The sequence below is a fragment of the Fukomys damarensis genome, unplaced genomic scaffold, assembly GCF_012274545.1.
Source record: "Fukomys damarensis isolate Sample0158 unplaced genomic scaffold, DMR_v1.0_HiC HiC_scaffold_20, whole genome shotgun sequence".
NCBI classification, from domain to species: Eukaryota; Metazoa; Chordata; class Mammalia; order Rodentia; family Bathyergidae; genus Fukomys; species Fukomys damarensis.
The window spans coordinates 21,075,647-21,095,361 of record NW_022900932.1 but is presented as its reverse complement, the minus strand read 5'-3'; the positions used below and the strand labels follow the sequence as shown (position 1 = coordinate 21,095,361).

Here is a 19,715-nt window from a genome sequence, read left to right as displayed (position 1 = left end):
AGACAAACTTCCCCTTCTCTTTCAGGGAACACTCATAGAGTGGACCAAAGGCTTTAAGGCCACCGACTGTGAAGGGGAGGACGTGGTGGACATGCTCAGGGAAGCCATCAAGAGGAGAAATGTAGGACTTGGTATTGAGGCTCGTGCCTGACCTTGTCCCCTGGCCTGAGGTCCCTGTGCTCTGTCATTCTATGCCCCAAGCCTCTGTTTGCCTGGGGCTGATGTGTCCCTTGTGCATTCTGTTTCCAGTAGAGCTGCTTCCTTTGCAGGAGTTTGATCTGGACATAGTTGCAGTTGTGAATGACACAGTGGGGACCATGATGACCTGTGCTTACGAAGATCCTAATTGTGAAATTGGCCTGATTGCAGGTAAGTGGTGGGGCAGACCCCACTGGCTCAAGCCCAAGTTCCTTTTCAACATAGTGGGGTGTGTGTGTGTGTGTGTGTGTGTGTGTGTGTGTGTGTGTTCATTGTTCTATTATACAGAGGTCCTGTCCAAGACAGAGATGAAATGAATTAAGATTGGGATTCCATGTTGCCTAATGCCCAGACCTCTACTTAATCTCTCGCTCCATCAAGGGTTCTAAAGCCAAGGTCATTCTTTTTGTCAGAGAAGGAAGGGACACAGAAGAGGGGAGGGCTTTTCACATTATGGCCTTGACCCTACTTTTTTGGGAGGAAGGAGATCATGGTTCTGTCACGTTGGCCTGGGGCTTAGGGAACTAGCTTTTCACATGGCTCTGAGGTGCACCTCCTCTGTTCTCTGGATTCCCGTGGCTTTCAGGGTACACAGGAAGGGGAGCAGTTGGAAGCTCACTTAGGAAAGGCAGGTAGCCGAGCATGGTGGCTTGTGCCTGGAGCCCCAGCCCTCTACGAGACCCTGGCAGGAGGATCACAAGTTAGAGACCAGACTGGGCAACTTAGTAAGACCCTGTCTCCAAATAAAGATAAAGAAGAGCTGCCATTATATCTCAGGGTGAAGGCCCAGGGTGCAATGCCCAGAACCAGGGAGAAACAAAAAAAGAGGAGAAGGGAGTTGGCTGAGATGATACAGGCATTTCAGGGACTTTGCAGGAAGTCTGGCTGTGGTCAAGGTTGAGGACAGATTCCAGAGGGACAGCTCTTCCCACGAGATAGTGGGACAGGTGAACATGAGGACAGAGGACATTGCAGGTGACAGGTGCAGAGGAGGACAGAGTCCGGGGAGGTTGTTTGATTGACTTGTCTGGCTTCCTGAATGTGAGTGGTAGATGGAGGAAGGGGTGCAGATCTTCCAAGTTATCTTCAGGCTTCGCCAGCTTGAGCCCTGCGCCCCTTCGTGAGCTCAGGCAGGTTGCCTATTTGGTCTGACCGGATTCCTCGTCTGTGCGAGGGTTGGCGAGATCCAGGAGGCCACAGAGGTGCCTGCGTGACTGATAATTTTCTGGGCCACCACACTGAGAAAAGTTCTGAGGCCAAGGTCGTGGGCAGGGGAGGAGAGAGCAGCTCCCAGATGCCATATATTTGCTTATCCAAGGCCAGTTGGTTCCTCTTGGTCCCTCCTCGTCCTCCCTGACTGTTCCTTCTCTGATTCTTTAGAAGCTTTGTGTGCTTGTGTCTTAACAGTGATGAAGAAGGTGGCAGATACTTTATTGAATATTTAGCATGTGGAGAAAACTTTCCATCACCTCATCTTTTCTCTATAACAAGTTCATAAGGCAGATGTTACTTCTTTTTTTTTGTGGTACTAGAAATTGAACTCGAGGAATACTGAGCTACGTCCCCAGCTTTTTTTTTTTTTTTTTTTTTTTTGGTACCAAGGATGGAACTTGGGACTTTGCCCTTGAGAGGCAGGTGGAAGAACCACTGAGCTAACCCTAGGTGACCCCCGAGCCCTTTGTATTTTAAGAGACAGGGTCTCAGTCACCTTAGCTGATTCTGAACTTGGGATTGTACTGCCTCAGCCTCCCAAGAAGCTGGGGTTCAGGCATGTGCCACAGACCTAAGCATGATTTCCCTTTTATACATGGAAACTGAGCTTCTGAAAGATGCGATTCTTGCCCATGGTCAGCCAGCTATGAGGACAGAGCTGGAATCACACCAGCTATGTGCGACCACAAGCCCGAACTCTCGCTCACTGCGCTCTGCTTCCTCTTTGTGACCCAGGGGTGTCCTTGAGGACTAAAGTCCATTCGCCTCCCCTCTAGGGACAGGAAGCAACATGTGTTACATGGAGGAGATGAGGAACATCGAGTTGGTGGAAGGGCATGAGGGGAAGATGTGCATCAACACCGAGTGGGGAGGGTTTGGAGATAACGGCTGCATAGACGACATCCGGACCCAGTACGACGTGGAGGTGGACGAGGGGTCCTTGAATCCTGGCAAACAGAGGTGAGTGGGGTGGATGTGAACGTCTGTGTGGGTCGTGCAGGGAGCAAGCTCTCCAGCCCTACGGGAAAGGAGCCATGTTCCTATCACTGACACCACAGCTGCACGTGTTTGTCCGTCAGATATCCATGAAGTGCCTCACGTTTCCACCAGGGAGAAGAAAGGGGACCCTTGCTGTAACTGCCACAGAGACTGTGGTGTCTCTGGAAGCGAGGGGAGGGGCTGTGCACGTGAGGAGCTGGGCCGGGTGACTTAGCCCTCGGGTGGGGTGAGGGGGCGGCCACTGGGATGGATGGGAGTCCCTGTTCTCTACACGATGTCACATCTCACCGTGTGGCACAGCGCCTTGGGAGGCTCATTCCAGTGACTCCCAACTGAAAGTAATGAGTGGCTTGAAAGAACGAGACTAGATTTTCCAGGACACCTTGTTGCATCAGAGAGGAAGGATAGGGCCGGGGATTTAGCTCAGGGGCACCGCCTTGAACTCTGCCTTGTAAGGGCGAGGTCCTGAGTTCCATTCCTGGTATCAAAAAAGAAAAAAGTGATGGCTGAGAGGAAGGGTAGACAGCGGTAGGGCCGGCACACTCAGCCTCGGTTATGTACCTGGGCCCACCCACTGCAATGGTACGTGTTTGAGGTTTTGCAGGCCATGTGATCTTTGGCACAACTAAGCTCAGTGTCTTAATATAAAATAAGGGACTGTGTTGATTTACTGTGATGGATGGTGCGCAGGCTGAGAGGCTGATCAGGGAGGAAGTGTGACAGATCCTTAGCTGAGGGCACCTTGGCCACTGTTCAGAAAGAGGCCAGCATGAGGCATCTCTTGCCTTCCTTAGTCTTTGCCACTGAAAGGCAGGTGAGCTGTGGCAAGCCCAGCTGAGCCAGGAATTGCTCCAAAAGGAAAGGCCTTATCTCCGATTCCCGTGTGGGGGCACCCAAGCGTTGTGGCCTCCTCAAGGGGCAAGTTCCTCCTGATATAGTTCAGCATCTTCGTCTGCTAGGGGCACACATTTCGGGACTGAGAGTTGAAGGCGGCAGAGTGCTTGACTTTGTCTCGCAGTTATCATTGTTTTCCTGTCTTGGCATTTGTTTCTTAGACTGAAGAGGTCCTGCATGGTTTGGAGAACACAGGTCCACCCCTGAGCCTCAGGTGCACTCCTGTGTCTGTTTGCCTCTGCAGACGGTGGGAGTTGAACTCTGTACCATAATGATGAACAGTGGTGGGATCCCTGTTCACCTACGTGTGCAGCGGGCCTTCTCACTTAGGGAGCCCTTTCTGTCTTGCTGTAGGCCCTCGTGGAGCTCACAGCCTAGCCTGGTGGGAAGGGGAAAAGGAACAAACCTTTTTTGAGCATGCTGATGCATACAGATACTTTAAATGTTATCTCATGGAGCCAGAAGCAAAGCTAAGGAGAATCTCTGGTACACCAGACTGCAGCACAAAGCCAGGGTGAATCGGCTCTGGGGCCAGGAGTGAACTAGATCAACTTCTGCTTAGTGCCTGCTGTGAGCCACACGCCTGCCTCCTACAAGTCCTGTGGGTCTGTCTTGCTCCGTGTTGCATATGACAACTCACAGCACTTGCTCACCATGCAGCCAGGCTGTGGAGAGCTGGGGCCCGGCTACCGGTCTATGTGGCGTCAAAGCCTGGCTTCCTCACATCGTGCTGTCTCCTGCATAGCATCTCTCTGGGTGTTGCTGGAGAGTCTCACTAGGCCCACCCTGAACCCCTGGCTGTGGGTGCCAGTGGCATGGCTTTCACACGTAGGCCCAGGGTGCTTTCAGAAACCATGTGCCAGAGCTGATGTTCTGTCTTCGCCAGCCTCACCCCTCTTCCCCGAACAGGTATGAGAAAATGACCAGCGGCATGTACCTGGGGGAGATTGTGCGGCAGATCCTGATTGACTTGACCAAGCAAGGTCTCCTCTTCCGAGGTCAGATTTCAGAGCGTCTCAGGACCAGGGGCATCTTTGAAACCAAGTTCCTGTCCCAGATTGAGAGGTGATGTGTGATCAAGTTTACCTGCTTGGTGTAAGATGCTGTGAATGGAATGTGCTGTCCTCACACCAGGGGTGGGCAGATCTGATAAAATAAAATCAGAAGGACCCTGGATGGGCAGAGGGTGGACTCCTCCTCTGCTCTGCCCATCCAGCTACCTCACATCACAGTCTAGAGCCAGCTATGCAGCTGGGAGGCCAGCAGAGTGCGTGGCCTAAGAGTGCTTAGCAGAAGTGACACGTCCTCCACCAACGTTCCCAGATAGGTGTACAGGAGTTAGGTCTAGACCAAGAAGTAGCCTCTTTTCCTGAGAAGATGATATATCTGTAATATGAAAGAAAAGTCTGGGGAAAAATTATTTTTATGCTTATAACCAAATACAGCCAATTCTTCTTTTTTTTTCTTTTTGATACCGGGGATTGAACTCGGGTCCTTGCGCTTATAAGGCAGGCCACTGAACCGCTGAGCTAAATCCCTGGCCCTACAGCCGATTTTTCTATATTATGTTCCCTTTTAGTTCTTGAATACATGCAAACTTTTTTTTCACAAATACAATCATATTACATATATGACTCATCTATTATTTGATTAACGTTTTTTGTGGCAATTTTCGTTTATAATTTTTATTTTACTTTTTTTGTTACTTTGTTTGTTTGAAACAGGATCTCACTATGTAGCCCAGGCTGGCCTCAAACTCACGATGACCCTCTTCCCTCAGTCTCCCAAAGGGTGAGATTATAAATATATACCACCAGGCCTGGCTCCTGGTTTTTATTTTTCTTTTTTTTTTGGAAAAGTTTTAAACATATATAAAAGTAGAGGGGAGATTAAATTAACTTAATATCTCTGTTCACATGCTCAATGATGATCAACTCATGGCCAAACTGTGTGCTCTTCCTGTCCCCACCTGGGCTGGGTTAACTTATTTATTTTATTTGTTTATTTTTGATACCAGGGCTCAAGTTCAGGACCTTGTGCTTGCAAGACAGGTGGGAGCACCACTGAGTTAAATCCTTAGCCCTATTTTAATTTAAAACAAATCTCACATTTTATTTTGATTTGTTTTTTTGAGACAGGGTCTCACTATGTAGTTGAGACTGACCTGGAACTCACTATTTAGCTCAGGCTGGTCTCGAACTCACAGCGATCCTCCTGCCTCAGCCTCCCAAATGCTGGGATTACAGGCATGCACCACCACACCCGACCATGGTTTCTTTTTTTTTCTTTTGGTACCAGGGATTGAACTCAGGTCCTTGCATTTGCCAGGCAAGCGTTGGAACCAATGAGCTAAATCCCCGGACCTTTTTTATCTTTTTGAGACAGGGTGTCAGCATGTAGTTCAGGCTGGCCTCAAACTTGCAGTGATCCTCTTGCCTCTGCCTCCTGAGTTCTAGGGTTGCAGGCATGTACCACTATACCTAGCTAATTTGGCTTGTTTTCTAAATGGAAATAGTTTTATTGACCTTTTGATTTTAAAACTATGCGTTGGTTGGGGCCGGGGACTTGCCTGAGTGGTGCCACCACCTGTCTCCCAAGCTCAGGGTCCCAAGTTTGATCCCTGGTACCGAACCAAACCAAACAAACAAAAAATAAACTGTGTTGGTTACGAGTAATGAAATAATAGAAAGTTACAGTTGTTGCCTAGGTCACTTTCTCCTCCCTCCCGCCAGGGCCTGTTGGGATGGAGAGCTGTGGGTCACGCTGAGTGGGTTCCAGGACCCTGGCAACCCCGTGCTAACATCTTGCACTGCTCACTTGCAGTGACCGCCTGGCCCTCCTCCAGGTGAGGAGGATCCTGCAGCAGCTGGGCCTGGACAGCACGTGTGAGGACAGCATTGTGGTGAAGGAGGTGTGTGGAGCGGTGTCGCGACGGGCCGCCCAGCTGTGTGGGGCAGGCCTGGCTGCCATCGTGGAAAAGAGGAGACAAGACCAGGGGCTGGAGCACCTGAAGATTACCGTGGGAGTGGACGGCACCCTGTACAAGCTGCACCCTCGGTGAGTGCCCGGGGCGCGGGGTGGGGCAGGAGTTGTGCCGGCAGCCGGCTTGGACTGGCACAGCCTCCTCAGCTGCAGAGTGGGAAGACGCATCCCACCTTTTTCTGGGAAGGGAGTGCTGTGTGGTGGTGAACTTACCTAATGGGGCTGAGGTAAAGGTGCGCCTCAGTACCCCTGCTTCCTGCTAGCATTGGGTGGACATATGAACCAGCCTCTCTCACCTCCAGGCTCCTCCTCTGTGCAGGGCCAGCAGCAATGACTGTGCCTCTCAGGGGAAAATGCATGCAGATTAAATGAGGGAATACATGTCAGGTGCTTCACACAGTGTCCACTTCCAGCAGTGTACACCATCATTATTATAGTCCCACTGACCTTGCAGGGTGGCTATGAGAACTGTTTTGTATGCAATAGAGCACTTGTCAAATATCAGCTCATAAATCCGTCAGTTCAGAGTCGGTAGACAGAAGAATTAAGAGCACAGATGAGACGTGTGAATTTGAATCCTGGTTCCATCATAGGGAAGGGAAGAGTCTGAGGGCAAGTTTCTTGCCCTTTTCGTACCTTAGTTCTTTTCCTGTAGAATGCAAACAAACATCCTACCTACCTCCTAGGTGGTTGTGAGGATTGAATAGATAGCTTCATTGTTAATTCAGTTTCACATTTTATTTTGGTAGAAAGGAGCTGTAGTAACAAGCGCATGCCATTTTAACCATGCTGAAGAGTATTTGTGAAGGCCTTATTACTGTCGTCACCCTCAGCCTCCTCTGAGGCTGACAGTTGACTTGTGTCTTCTGTTTCCCTTGTCTCATTCTTACAAGTCTCTCCCTTCAGCCAAGACTTGTCCAAGGGGTAGAAGCTACATGATTGTTTCCATAGATGCAGACAAAGAACCTGCTAAAATCTGACATCTTTTTATGATAAAAGCGCTCAACAAATGAGTACTAAGGAGGATAAAAAGATGGTTTATGGGAAAATTAGTACAGAGGGATGGGTGAGTGAAATTTGATACTTTTAAAACTTAAAAAGTTGGGGGAAATTTTGAACAAACAAAAGGAGGATTTTGGGAAAAGGTAGGCCTGGCTCCAATCCTGACAAACATGCTACTTGTACAAATTTGGACAAGTTTCTGAGGTTTTTATGTATTTGAGACAGTGGTAATTCTTTTCAAAGCATGACTTGTTATACTTTGACATTCCGTGATGTTAGTAATTGTGAGGTAAAATTACACCACTGTTTAAAAAGTGACTTGAGAGCTGGGCGTGGTGGGACACGTCTGTAATCCCAGCATTTGGGAGGCTGAGGCAGGAGGATCACTGTGAGTTCAAAAACCAGCCTATGCTAGTGAGTTCCAGGTCAGTCTCAACTACATAGTGAGATCCTGTCTCAAAAAAACAAAACAAACAAACAAAGTGACTTGAGGCCTCAAGATGTAAGTTCAGAGGAGGAAACCAGATGAGAATAATTTATCAATATTCTGATCCTGTATACAAGGGCTGATGATCCCTCTCTCTCTCTCTCTCTCTCTCTCTCTCTCTCTCTCTCTCTCTCTCATAGCTTTTCTCTGGTATTACAGGAAACAGTGAAGGAATTGGCCCCACAATGTGACGTGATGTTCTTGCTGTCGGAAGATGGCAGCGGAAAGGGAGCAGCTCTGATCACTGCGGTGGCCAAGAGGCTGCAGCAGCCACTGAGGGAGAACTAGGAGTCCCAGGCTGACTGATGCAGCTCGGATCCTGCCTGGCCCCTCCTCTGACAGATGAGTGGCCAGGGACAAATAGGCTGCCTCCTGGCCGACTTCTGCTCCATAGCTGGACGAGAACCTCTGGTCTTCCGGTCTCTTAGCATCTTGTTATTGGTTTTGCATTGGCTTTAAAAGACACTTCCATTTGATATATTTGGGCCAAGGCTAGGCCAACTCTCTGAAATCAGAGAGATCCCCTTTCAACAGGATTTTAAGTTAAGGCCGGAGGGGCCAGTTCTCTGCAGCTTTGGGTCCTGTGGTGCCCGACTTGGAAATGTAAATAGACTTCCGCTTGGCTGGATTCCTCCTTGGGACACTTGAGCCTGCTTGAGTGCCAGATTGGTCCTTTGCTTGCAGATGAACTTTTGAGAGGGAGAGAGGTTCATGTAATGCACTGGGGACCTAATCTTTAACTTACCATGTTGGCTTCAAGCATGAGGCAAGAATAAAGCCTTTGGAGTATTTGGCCCTGGGATGCAGAGCGCTGAATGCCAGGGAGTCCTATAGGAATCTTTCACACTTCCAGGGAGCCCCATGAGCTCCCTGTAGGATTTTGCTCCTTAGTACCTGTGCCATGGGGTAGGGTGTGCACGATGCATGTTTTTTATCCTGCGTGTAATAGGGTTTGTGTTGCTGCTGTCCATATTTGTTTCAAGGACAGTTAGGACTATGAAATGAATAAATGTATTTGATTTCCGAAGAAACTTGACATGAGGTGTTACTCTGTCTTCTGGGAGCCTCACTTGGGATTGCCATGTCATCTTAGTAGAAAAAGGGACCACTGAGCCAGAAGGCCTGAAAGGTCTTAGCCCAAAACCTCCTACCAGCGGGGGGGGGAAATAGATGGAGCATTTTTGACAATATCCTTAAGAGTTTATCCATGGGGCCGGGATTTAGCTCAGTTGGTTCTGCCACCTGCTTTACAAGTGCAAGGTCCTGAGTTCAATCCTCGGTACCAAAAAAAAAAAGTTTATCTGAATTTTTTGTTTGAATAACTACTTCTGATTCTACCACTCATTTTGAATGGCTGGAAGTCTGTTCGGTCCTCTTTCTCCCTGATCCAGGTCCATCCCACACACTCTCTGAATTACCTTTCACTTTCTACATGTTGGTTAGTTATCCACATGAGTTTCTTGTAGTCTGTAAATTCTTTGTCAGGCACAGTTTTGTTTTTCGGGGTTATTTTTTTTTTGCCTGAGTGAACCCAGCACTGTCCCGGGCTTATTAAACACTTGCCAGAGAGAGGCATGATGGGAAAATAAAGCTTTTAAAGAAAATTTCCATGGAAAAATTGGAGACCATTGTCCTAGGAAACAGAATGAGAAGAATAATGCTCAGCCAGCCCAGGCTGATTTTATGTACTCAGTTATGTACTTTACACTGCCTCAACGTCACAGTGTTTTTGGCTGCTTCTCCGGGAGGCTCCTGTGCTGCGTGTCACCGCCTGCAGGATGTTCAGACAGAACGAAGGAGACCAAGTCCGGAGCTGTGTGAGCCAGGTCAGCTGAGGCTGGGGAGCGTTGAGGGAGCTGAAAGATCCTCAGGAAATGCTTTCTTGTATACTGGATAAGTGTGTTCGATGATACTACTGTGAGTGGGTCCTGGTTACCAAAATTAACTTTGCTTTTTGTTTATTTATTTATTGCTGGAATTGAACCTAGAGCCTTGCATGTGCTTCGTATCCTGATGGCAACTTTTAAACATTTTCAGGTTATACCTCTCTGGAGAAATGTATATATTTATTAAATTTGTCTTTTGATGACCATGCCTCTTTGGGGAAGTGATCTATCTACTTTATCAGATTTTGTCTTCCTCCACAGGAAGCCTGGCTGGCCCCCGTACCTTTCCCTAGTTCTCTTGCTTCTTTTCAGCACCCTCAGCTCCTGTCCTTCTGCCCCTCTTCACCGTCCTTCCTGGGCAGAGGCAGGTTGCAGGCCCCAGTGGCCTGGTCTCAGCTATAGGGGAGGATGGAGGAAGTCACCTGGCCTATTCTCTCCTATTCCTGGTCTTTTAGAAAGAAGAGCCTGAGGTATCTAGGCAACCTTGCACATTCTGACTAATTGATGGCATCACAGAATCCTTGAACCAGAGCTGGGACTCCAGGGGGGCAGACGAGCCAACTCTGGAATTACCCCTGGCAATGGAGGGCCCAGACCAGGTAAGACCAGCACGTGTACCTCGCAGACATTTCCTCTTAAAAAGAGCATCTTTTTCGACATCGTATAACCCTGTAGCTACTTTATCCTAGTAAAGTTTGGTACCGAAATTGCTGCTAGCTATAGATTTGAGGGTTAAGTTTTCCCCGGGACTCTGCCTCTCCAGAACATCTGCTCTTATTCCATTTTTTTTAGAACTCTTGTTTTGTCTTTTTCCCGTTAGCAAGATCAGGAGTTCCATCAGAATAAGAACTTGAGCCTTATTCTCTCTGTTGTCCTCAGAGCCTCCCACCAAGGCTGGCATTAAGTAGCTATGGGGCAGCTCTTTGAACAAATGAATCGAATGAGTGAATGTGTAAACCAAGCGCAGGGAATCGAATGGCTTTCCTTTGAATCTCTCCATTCTTCTGCCTCACCTCAGGCCTTATAACAATGGTTCCATGTCTGCCAGCCCCTCTTCCAGGCACTGTGGACCCAAAGAAGCATGACTTCATGCTGGGCTGCAGAGGAAGGGAAAACATAAGTATCTGTGATACAATGTGGTAAACAGGAACAAGGTGAAGACAGTTCCTGACCATGGTCTCTATCCTTTAGATTAGGAACTCTCAATGCACACACGCAAGTGTGCTTGTGTGTGTATGTACATGTGACCCCTTCTGGCAAATGTGTGAAACTTAATTTTCTTTTCCAGAGTAATGTTTTTGCTTTGTGATACCAAGGACTAAACCTACAGCCTCATGCAAGCCAGGCAAGCACTCTACCATTGAGCTGTAGCCTTCAGCCCTTTTCATTTCAAGATAGGATATCACTAAGTTGCTCAGACTTGCCTCAAACTTGGAATCCTCCTGCCTAAGCCTCCTGAGTATCTGTGTGTACCACCATACCTGGCTTAGAATAATATTTTTAGAATTACAGAGCAAACCAACGGTATTGAATGATAGTTATTAAGAAAGTAGTGACATAATAATACATACGATTTTTTTTTTTTTTTGCAGTGCCAGGGATCAAACCCAAACACCTCACATATGCTAGGCAAGGGCTCCACCACTGAGCTACACCCTCAGCCCAGTAGTTTATTAACATGGTATATAATAAGATCCATCAGAACTTATTCACATTGGTAATGTTGAAGTCCTGATGAATGAAAATGGTATCTTGAGATATTTGCAGCAAGTGCAATGAAATACCCGTGGTTTTTGCTGGAGACAAAGTTACAGGCATCGCTAACACTACCTTGTCTCTTGTCTCTACAGAAACATTGAGAATTTTCCTTTTGTTTTATGATATTCTATTATCTAGAATGGATTTTCCCTTTATCTCTTGTTAGTACCCTTTGACTTTTCAATCCAGGCACTCCATTTTTACTAATTGTAGAGAATGTATCTGTTTTTTATTCAAACATTTTTAATCTGTTTTAATTTCCTGTCTTCTGGACTTCTGTTTCCCAGAGGTGTTGGGAAGGTGGTTGGATGTTACATGGGGCGACCAGCGAGGCCCGTTTAACAGGGGACATCGAGTAGAGACCTGAAGGAGCTGAGGGTGCAAGCTACGTGGACGTCTGAGGCAGAGCCTCCCAGGCAGAGGCTGACTGGGAGCTTGAGTGGTGTTTTAGCAACAGCAAAGAGCCCAGTGCAGCCAGCACAGAGTAAGGGGAGACAGAAGGTGAAATTAGAGAAGTAATGACAGCCTCAGCACATAAGACTTGGAGGTCTTTGAAAGGTCTTCAAGAGCTGGGCACAAGCCTGTAATCGTAGCACTCTGGAAGTCTGAGGCAAGAGGGTTGGAACTGGGAGCCCAGCCCGGGCAATTTAGCAAGTTAGCAAGATTCTGTCTCAAAATAAAGGTGGGGAGGCTGGGGATGTAGTTCACTGCAAAGGCCCTGGGTTCGATCCCCAGTAGTGAGAAAAAAGTTTTTAATTTTGATGATGTCTCATTTATTATTTTTTTCTTTTGTGGCTTTAAAAAAAATTCTATCTTTTGCTTGGCATGGTGGCTCGCACTTGTAATCCCAGCACTCAGGAGGCTGAGGCAGGAGGATTGCTTTGAGCTTGAGACCAGCCTGGGTTACATAGTGAGTTCCAGGTCAGTCTCAACTACATAGTGAGACCCTGTCTCAAAAACCAAAAAAAAAAAAAAAAAAAAAAAAAATTCTTTTATTTGTTTGTTTTTGTGCTTAATAAGGACCTTGTGCTTATGAAGCAGGCTGCAGAACCACTGAGTTAAATTGTTAAATCCCTGGCCTAAATTTTACCTTTTAAAAGCCCACTAAAACCTTTCCCTAAGTTTCTATTACTTTTCAGCTATCTTTATGGTATATTACACGCGTAATATTTCTAGTTCTTTCTTACTTCACCTTATTTTATGTACTTATTTTCTTCCTTATTTCATAAATATATATCCTCCCTATTTTACATTCTTGGTCTGCCTGACCTAAATTTTCTGTTTCTTGTAGTATATGTTTCCATTGACATTCTTTTCAGGTAGTTTTCTTCTTCACCTATCTGGTGAGTGTTAGGTAAAAAGAGCCAAAAACCAGGACCAGACCAGGACCATAACAAGCCTTTATTCTGGGTAGGATCTGCTGGGCTGTCTCTGAACAAAGGAGAGAAAAGCAACATGGCCAAACAGGGAGCAGGGTGGGGTTGAGTGATGTAGTGGCTAGGGATTTGGGGAACTTGTGACATCACTAGGAGAGGCTGTGACATCACTAGCTGCTAGGAGGTAGCGAGTATCAGGTTACCCTCTTGGTGGGAAGAGTGGCATGAGGGGAAAAAGGCTGTCCTTTAGTGGGAGAAGCCATATTTTTAGGTGAGAAGCAGGGTGTTATGGGAAGGGAAGGCTATTCTTTTTATGTAGCGGCCATCTTAAGGTGAGGGAAATCTGACATTCCAGGCTCTTGTTTTATAGTTATTCAGTGAAGGTCTCTTCTACTGGAGCTGCTTCAAGCTGACAATGGGGTGAAGGCTGGGGCTAAACCTAGGTTTTGGGGGGGCAGCAGTAGATGGGGGCTTCTTCCACCATGACGAGTTCTGTGACTATCTGGTTGGTAAATGCCCTCATGTGTTCCTGCAAGAAATTTTGAAAACACCAAAACAGACAGGGACCTATCATGATTAAAAGACATCTTCTACTGGAGCTGCTTCAAGCTGACAATGGGGTGAAGGCTGGGGCTAAACCTAGGTTTTGGGGGGGCAGCAGTAGATGGGGGCTTCTTCCACCATGACGAGTTCTGTGACTATCTGGTTGGTAAATGCCCTCATGTGTTCCTGCAAGAAATTTTGAAAACACCAAAACAGACAGGGACCTATCATGATTAAAAGACACATACTCTGGTCTATTCCCCAAGAATCCCATGGTCTCTTTCATTCTTCAATGCACTGCTGTAATTTTTTAACCTTTGCTTTAACAATCCCTGACTGGTTAGCAGAATAACAGCATTCTTTGCCTAGCACCTGGCACATTCCCCTTTGGGCGGCTCTCAGCATGTCAAGGGCCCTTCTATTTTGTATCACGATTGCTGCTAGAGAATTTATTTGATCTTGCACTATATTAAGGACTGGCTTGTTTTATCCATGTCTTCTGAAATCTCTATGGACAGGGCCTGATAGAATTGTGTGGATGTAGAAATGCCTGCTATGCCGTTGCCATCCCAGTGAGGATCCCCCCTCCCATTAAGAAAGGGACTAGAAGGGGAGCTGCCCTTTTTCTGATTGTGTTCTGTGGGAGAACTTGTTTAGACATCTGGGCTTCTGTATAATTGGTCACGGGAGGGCTAAGGAAGGATATACAACAGAAAACTGACTGAGACATCGGAATGCCTCTTGGTTACATATGAAGTACAGGCTGTTGGATAGGCAGATCGGATGTTCTGCAGACAAAGCGGGACCAAGTAAATGAGTAAGGTTGTTATCATTTCCCGTACATGTCACGTTCTTAGTTGTGTGGGGAGTGGGAGGCTCATAACAAAGGGTTCCAAAACTCTGGAGAGGTTGTTTTCATCAGGTTCTAACATTAAAATCTAGGGGGACAGGGATTGGGGTGAACAAGCAGGGGTACACAGATACATCCAGCAGTCAGAAATATTGGCTGGGGGGTAGTGGAGAGTGGTATTGAGTAGACATTGTGATCTTTGTTGGGATTGGTTATCTGGTTTTCCACTTAGAGATCTATTCCTTTGTAAGGAGGTGGGGTGGTGGGCCTCAAAAGTGTATTGATAGTGCCTGTTCATTGTCTCTTTTGGTTATTCTTTTCTGCTGGGCGTTTAAGATCAAATAAAGTGAAACCTGTCAAGATCAGTTAAGTCTCTTTAGGCATTATTTTGGAACCATGCATACAGCCTCTGAGTGTCAGCTCCTGTCAGTGTCAGCCATTAGGATGGATTATGGGCCTTGCTGGACCAAGTTGCTTTCAGTGAAAGTGTGGGAGATTTTTTTCTTGGTGACCCTCTTTTGGCACATGTTAAATTTGTCCTCTGGAGTCCAGCAATTCCCTGCTCAGGAGGCTGTGTGACCAGGGAGGCTGTGTGACTTACCAAAGATGTAAGGCATTGTAGAAAAAGTTCCTTCATATCTTGGATCTTTGATAAACTTGGAGGGGCAGGGCCAAAATACTGGTGAATTCCTTAGCCGAGTTACCTTTTAGTGTTGGTCTCTGCACTTTGATGGTTGAACACCCAGAAGAGAAGATCAGTGACATCAGTAGTACAGTAGGAGCTTAACTATTATAACTTTATCTGGACAGCAAGCACTCTGGAATCTAAAAATAGTTACAGGACTGCTATGTTTATCAATCATGGTTCTTCTAGTAGTTGAAAAAACTTTGAATCAGGAGCCACACATAATATTTTAGCATGGCAATCATGATGACATTATCTTTGTAACAAACTTAGATACGTATCTTAATATAAAATAGCCATTTTTAAATGTATTTACTCTCCTCTAAAAACACATAAAAAACCAGGAAACTCTTAAGTTATCTTTTGATAAGGTGCCATGTAAGAAAAATGTATGGGCCCACAAATGTACCTGTAATCATGAGTAAGTGGAGCACAAGAGGAGGGCAAATACCTGAATCAAAAGGTTATTGCCAGTCAAGCGTGGTGGCGCACGCCTGCAATCCCAGCACTAAGGAGGCTGAGGCAGGAGGATCACTGTGACTTCGAGACCAACCTGGGCTGCATACTGAGTTCCAAGTAAGTCTCAACTACATAGTGAGACCCTGTCTCACAAAACAAAACAAAACAAAAAAAATAATAAAGGTTATTGCTATAAATAATATGTTGGAAAACCTGTAGAGTCAGAAAACATGAATATATTTTGTACACCAGAGAAGTAGTAGTAATAACTATTATAATTATATGAAACATTATGACCTATATTGTAGTCTAGTACCAAAAATATCCTTTTTAATAACTCCTTGTTTTTCCACAGAAAATATTAATTTTGAAGAGGACTATTATAAACATATCACAGTAACATATTTAGAACTCAACCCTTTGATGATAACCAGTGTAAACATTTTATAACAACAGATTTACCAATGTTTATTGGGGGCATATTTTCCCATAAGGCTATAAAAATTATTGGGGCTCCCATTAGTGAACAAAGACCAGAATGAATTTTTCTGAGCAGCTGTTTTTTTATTCACCAACAAGAGTCTATCCAAACCTTAAAGTTTATATTTAACTGTCTTTTTTTTGGTTTTTTGATACAGGGTCTCACTGTGTAGTTGAGACTGACCTGGAACTCACTATGTAGCCCAGGCTGGTCTCGAACTCACAGTGATCCTCCTGCCTCAGCCTCCCAAGTTCTGGGATTACAGGCATGTGCCACCATACCTGGCTTATATTTAATTATCTTAACAATTTTTTATTTAACCTGTAAAACCAGGTTGTAGAAATTAACAATTTATTTGTATCTTTGATGTCATTTTGATCAAAAAATATAATTGGACAAATGCTTTCAAACAATTGGACAGACACAGACAAACATATAAGATAATTTATGAAACTAGAGTGCACTCAAAATATATTTGGCCAATTGATTTATAACATCTGTAAAAACTAGTCAAAACTTTTGCAGGTTATTTAACAGCGATCTCTTGTAGAATTAGAATCAGGACTGTAAATGTAAACCTTTTATAACAAGCTTGAAACCAACAAGCAAACATATATATTCTTTGACAAATCACTTCTGCATATCTTCTCAACATACCTAGGCCTTCTGGTCTTGTGTATCTCTAGTCTTCTAGCAAGACAAGCATACAAAATCTTTTTATATCAAAAGTATATCCCCTTTATTTGTAGCCTTTTAAAAAATATATATTTTTCCATCTCATTTACTATAAACCTTTCATAACAAACTTGGCTTCAGTTGTTAAAATTTTAAAGTCTCCCTTTTTATATTTCCTCAGTGTTCAAGAAAGTACAGAAAGAGCAAGTTAACCCTATAATTACAATGTAAGAATTTGTAATGTGGAAGAAATGTTTCAAGCATACTAATTAAACATTACTTTAAACTGGAGGTGAAGGCACATTTGTCAATTAGCCAGAGGGGGGAATGATAACAAAGTTCCTGCCTCGAGGTGGGTGTAGGGTCAAGAACAGAGATTATTTATGGTGTCCAGTGACATCTGAGATACAAGAAGAGCCTATTATGTCCTGTAGCCCCGGAGTTTTACCTCTGCCTTAAATATAGAAAAATGGTAACCTTGAGATACAGAGACCCATTTACTTTGTAAGTGAAACAACAACAACAAAAAATCTTATACTGTTTTAGAAACAAATTAACTCCCAGTTGGCTTGCAGATACAGAAGGAAGACAACAACCCATTAAAGGTAAATTAATTTTTTGTACAAATAAGCAAACTTGAATGCCAAAGCTAAAGGAAGCTCACACACCTATGTTATAGTAATTTTAAGCAAATAAATCCAGACAGTAACATATACAAGACTAGAGTAAAATGGTGTTCTACCAAGAGGGGCCTCACAGTCAGAACAACCTTTTACAAAGTGATCGCTGGATCAAAAGTAGTTACTTCGGAGCCTGGGCGGAGGTCAGGTGGAGGAGGGAGTTGCTTGGGCAAGGAGGATGGGGGTGGAGCAGGAGGGTGGGCAACAGAGTTAGGGCTAGAAGTATCTGAGAGGACCAACAGATTTGACAGAGGAAGGGGCGAGAAAGAAGGCTGTAAGTAGGGGATTTCTGACCACTTGTCATTGCATTGACAAAAATTGCATAAATTGCTCAGTATGTTAAAATTGCAAGTGCCATTTTCAGGCCATTGAGATTTATTATCTAATTTGTACTGAGGTACTTAGTTGCAATAAAAAATGAGTCATTTTTGCCTACAGTTGGGTCCCAACAGTGCAAAGGGATGACATTGTGCCAGGAGGCAGCCAAGAGCATTGAGGGAAGGGGTTTAGATTGTTGGATGCCCGTTAGGGAGGGTAAGGGGGAGTTAGTTTCCTAGGAGGAGGACAACAGAGAGGAATGTCTTTGTCTCTTTTGATACTTCCGGAGCCAGTCCCCGGAAGGGGAAAACAAGAGGAGTCAGCCCCATGGACAACCCCCAGGGGCATTGTCCTGGACCCAGTGGCTCAAGCGGGTCTCTCTAATCATTGGATTTCTGAGTAGTCCCCAGAGGGAGAAAAAGAGAATGAGACAGAGGACCCGAGCAGAGGGAAGCTAAATACCTACTCACCCTGAAATCAGTGACCGGTGTGGATGTGAGTCGTCACCAATGACAAAAGTAGAAAACCCCAAGGAGGTCTTGGCTCAGCAGATGTGGCCCGAAGGAGGTGGCCAAAAGGCCAATCAGCTCCAGGGGATTGTCACTTAATGGACCACCTTCCTCCCGGGTTTCCGCACCAGATATGTTAGGTAAAAACACCCCAAAACCAGGACCAGGCCTGGGCCATAACAAGCCTTTATTATGGGGAGGATCTGCCAGGTTGTCTCTGAACAGAGGAGGGAAAGGAAACATGGCAAAACGGGGAGCTTCTTTTATAGCAGCAGGGTGGGGTTTCATGATGTAGTTGGCTAGGGATTTGGGGAGCTTGTGGCATCACGAGGAGGGGCTTGTGACATCACTAGCTGCTAGGAGGTAGCAAGTATCAAGTTACTGTTTTGGTGGGAGAAGAGGCATGATGGGAAGAAAAAGTGTGTCCTTTGTTGGGAGAAGTCATATTTTAACATGGAGGCTGCTATTCCATGTGGCACTGTCTTAAGGCAAGGGAAATCTGAGTTTGCCCTGTGAGCAACTAGGCATGAAAGGGTCTCCCACTCCTCTATCTTGGAATATATCCTGGGTCAGGGCCATACTGGTCTTCATCCTTTCTGAAGAGTTCAGTGAGAGGCAGACTCTAGGGTGGAAAGTCCTGGGTGCCCTAGGTTCTCTAGTAACTTTCCTGTTGGCCTCGAGCCGCTCTTGGGCAGAGCTTTTAGGACTGGCCTTTACTTTTTCTTTTTCTTTTCTTTTTTTTGAGACAGGGTCTCACTATGTAGTTGAGACTGCCCTGGAACCCATTATGTAGCCCTGGTTGGTCTCAAACTCACAGTGATCCTCCTGCCTCAGCCTCCCGAGTGCTGGGATTATAGGTGTGTGCCATCCTGCCTGATGGCTTTTACTTTCTTTCTTTCTTTCTTTCTTTCTTTTTTTTTTTTTTTCGGTTTTGGTTTTGGTTTTATGAGACAGGGTTTCATTATGTAGTATGTAGTTGAGACTGACCTGGAACTCACTATGTAGCCCAAGCTGGTTTTGAACTCACAGTGATCCTCCTGCCTCAGCCTCCCGAGTACTGGGATTACAAGTGTGCGCCACCATGCCCAGCTGGCTTTTACTTTCTTAGGAGGAAGCAGTGCTGGGAGGCAGCATGGGACTGTGACCCATCACCCCAGGGTGGGGAGGGAGTGCCTGAGAGTAAGCATCCCCTGCTTTCTTAGCTCTTCCCCAACAGAGCTCACTCCTGATCTGCCACCTGTCCTGGCGTCTGAGATCTTCCTGCAGAAGGAGCATTTATTTATCTGTGGTACTGAGGATTGAACCCTGGACCTTGCACTTGCTAAGCAAGCACCTGACCGTGGACATATACCCCCAGCCAAGAAGCAGAATGTAAATCATTCCTCTCTAACCTGCACCATTTTCACCTAGAAAGTCATTTTATACGATGCAATTAATACTCAGGGACATACTGTTTTCATTGCCAGTGGTAATAATAAAAATGAAGTTTTACTCTACGCATTGCTCTTTTTTTGCCTAATAGTAAACTTTATCATTAAGCTTTTTATCTTATTAAAAGATTGTGGGCAGGAGGGTGGGGATTTAGCTCAGTGGTACCGCGCCTGCCTTGCAAGTACAAGGTCCTGAGCTCTTTTCCCGCCATCACACACACACACACACACACACACACACAGTTTGTGGGCAACCATTATATTTCATATTATCTTTTGCAGTTTTATAGC

At 45.6% G+C, this 19,715-nt stretch overlaps 1 protein-coding gene and 1 long non-coding RNA gene across 4 annotated transcripts in view; both read left to right on the top strand.

Moving 5' to 3' along the window:
• The window catches only part of Hkdc1 (hexokinase domain containing 1), a 37,981-nt gene extending 28,959 nt beyond the window's left edge, over positions 1 to 9,022 (top strand). The window contains exons 13-18 of one of the 3 annotated variants that reach the window (XM_010605936.2): positions 26 to 121; positions 270 to 369; positions 2,187 to 2,370; positions 4,213 to 4,368; positions 6,127 to 6,360; positions 7,915 to 9,022. In XM_010605936.2, the coding sequence (XP_010604238.1) occupies positions 26 to 121; positions 270 to 369; positions 2,187 to 2,370; positions 4,213 to 4,368; positions 6,127 to 6,360; positions 7,915 to 8,062 (918 nt within the window). In that variant the 3' untranslated portion in view covers positions 8,063 to 9,022. The remainder of the gene's footprint in view (positions 1 to 25; positions 122 to 269; positions 370 to 2,186; positions 2,371 to 4,212; positions 4,369 to 6,126; positions 6,361 to 7,914) is intronic. The other 2 variants (XM_010605944.2, XM_010605952.3) reach the window with 2 other exon arrangements.
• Positions 9,023 to 9,061: 39 nt separating this feature from the next.
• Positions 9,062 to 19,435, top strand: LOC109117485. The gene is made up of 3 exons (XR_002024795.1): positions 9,062 to 9,600; positions 10,116 to 10,259; positions 19,197 to 19,435. It is a non-coding gene; the product is annotated as an uncharacterized LOC109117485 (long non-coding RNA).
• Positions 19,436 to 19,715: the final 280 nt, after the last annotated feature.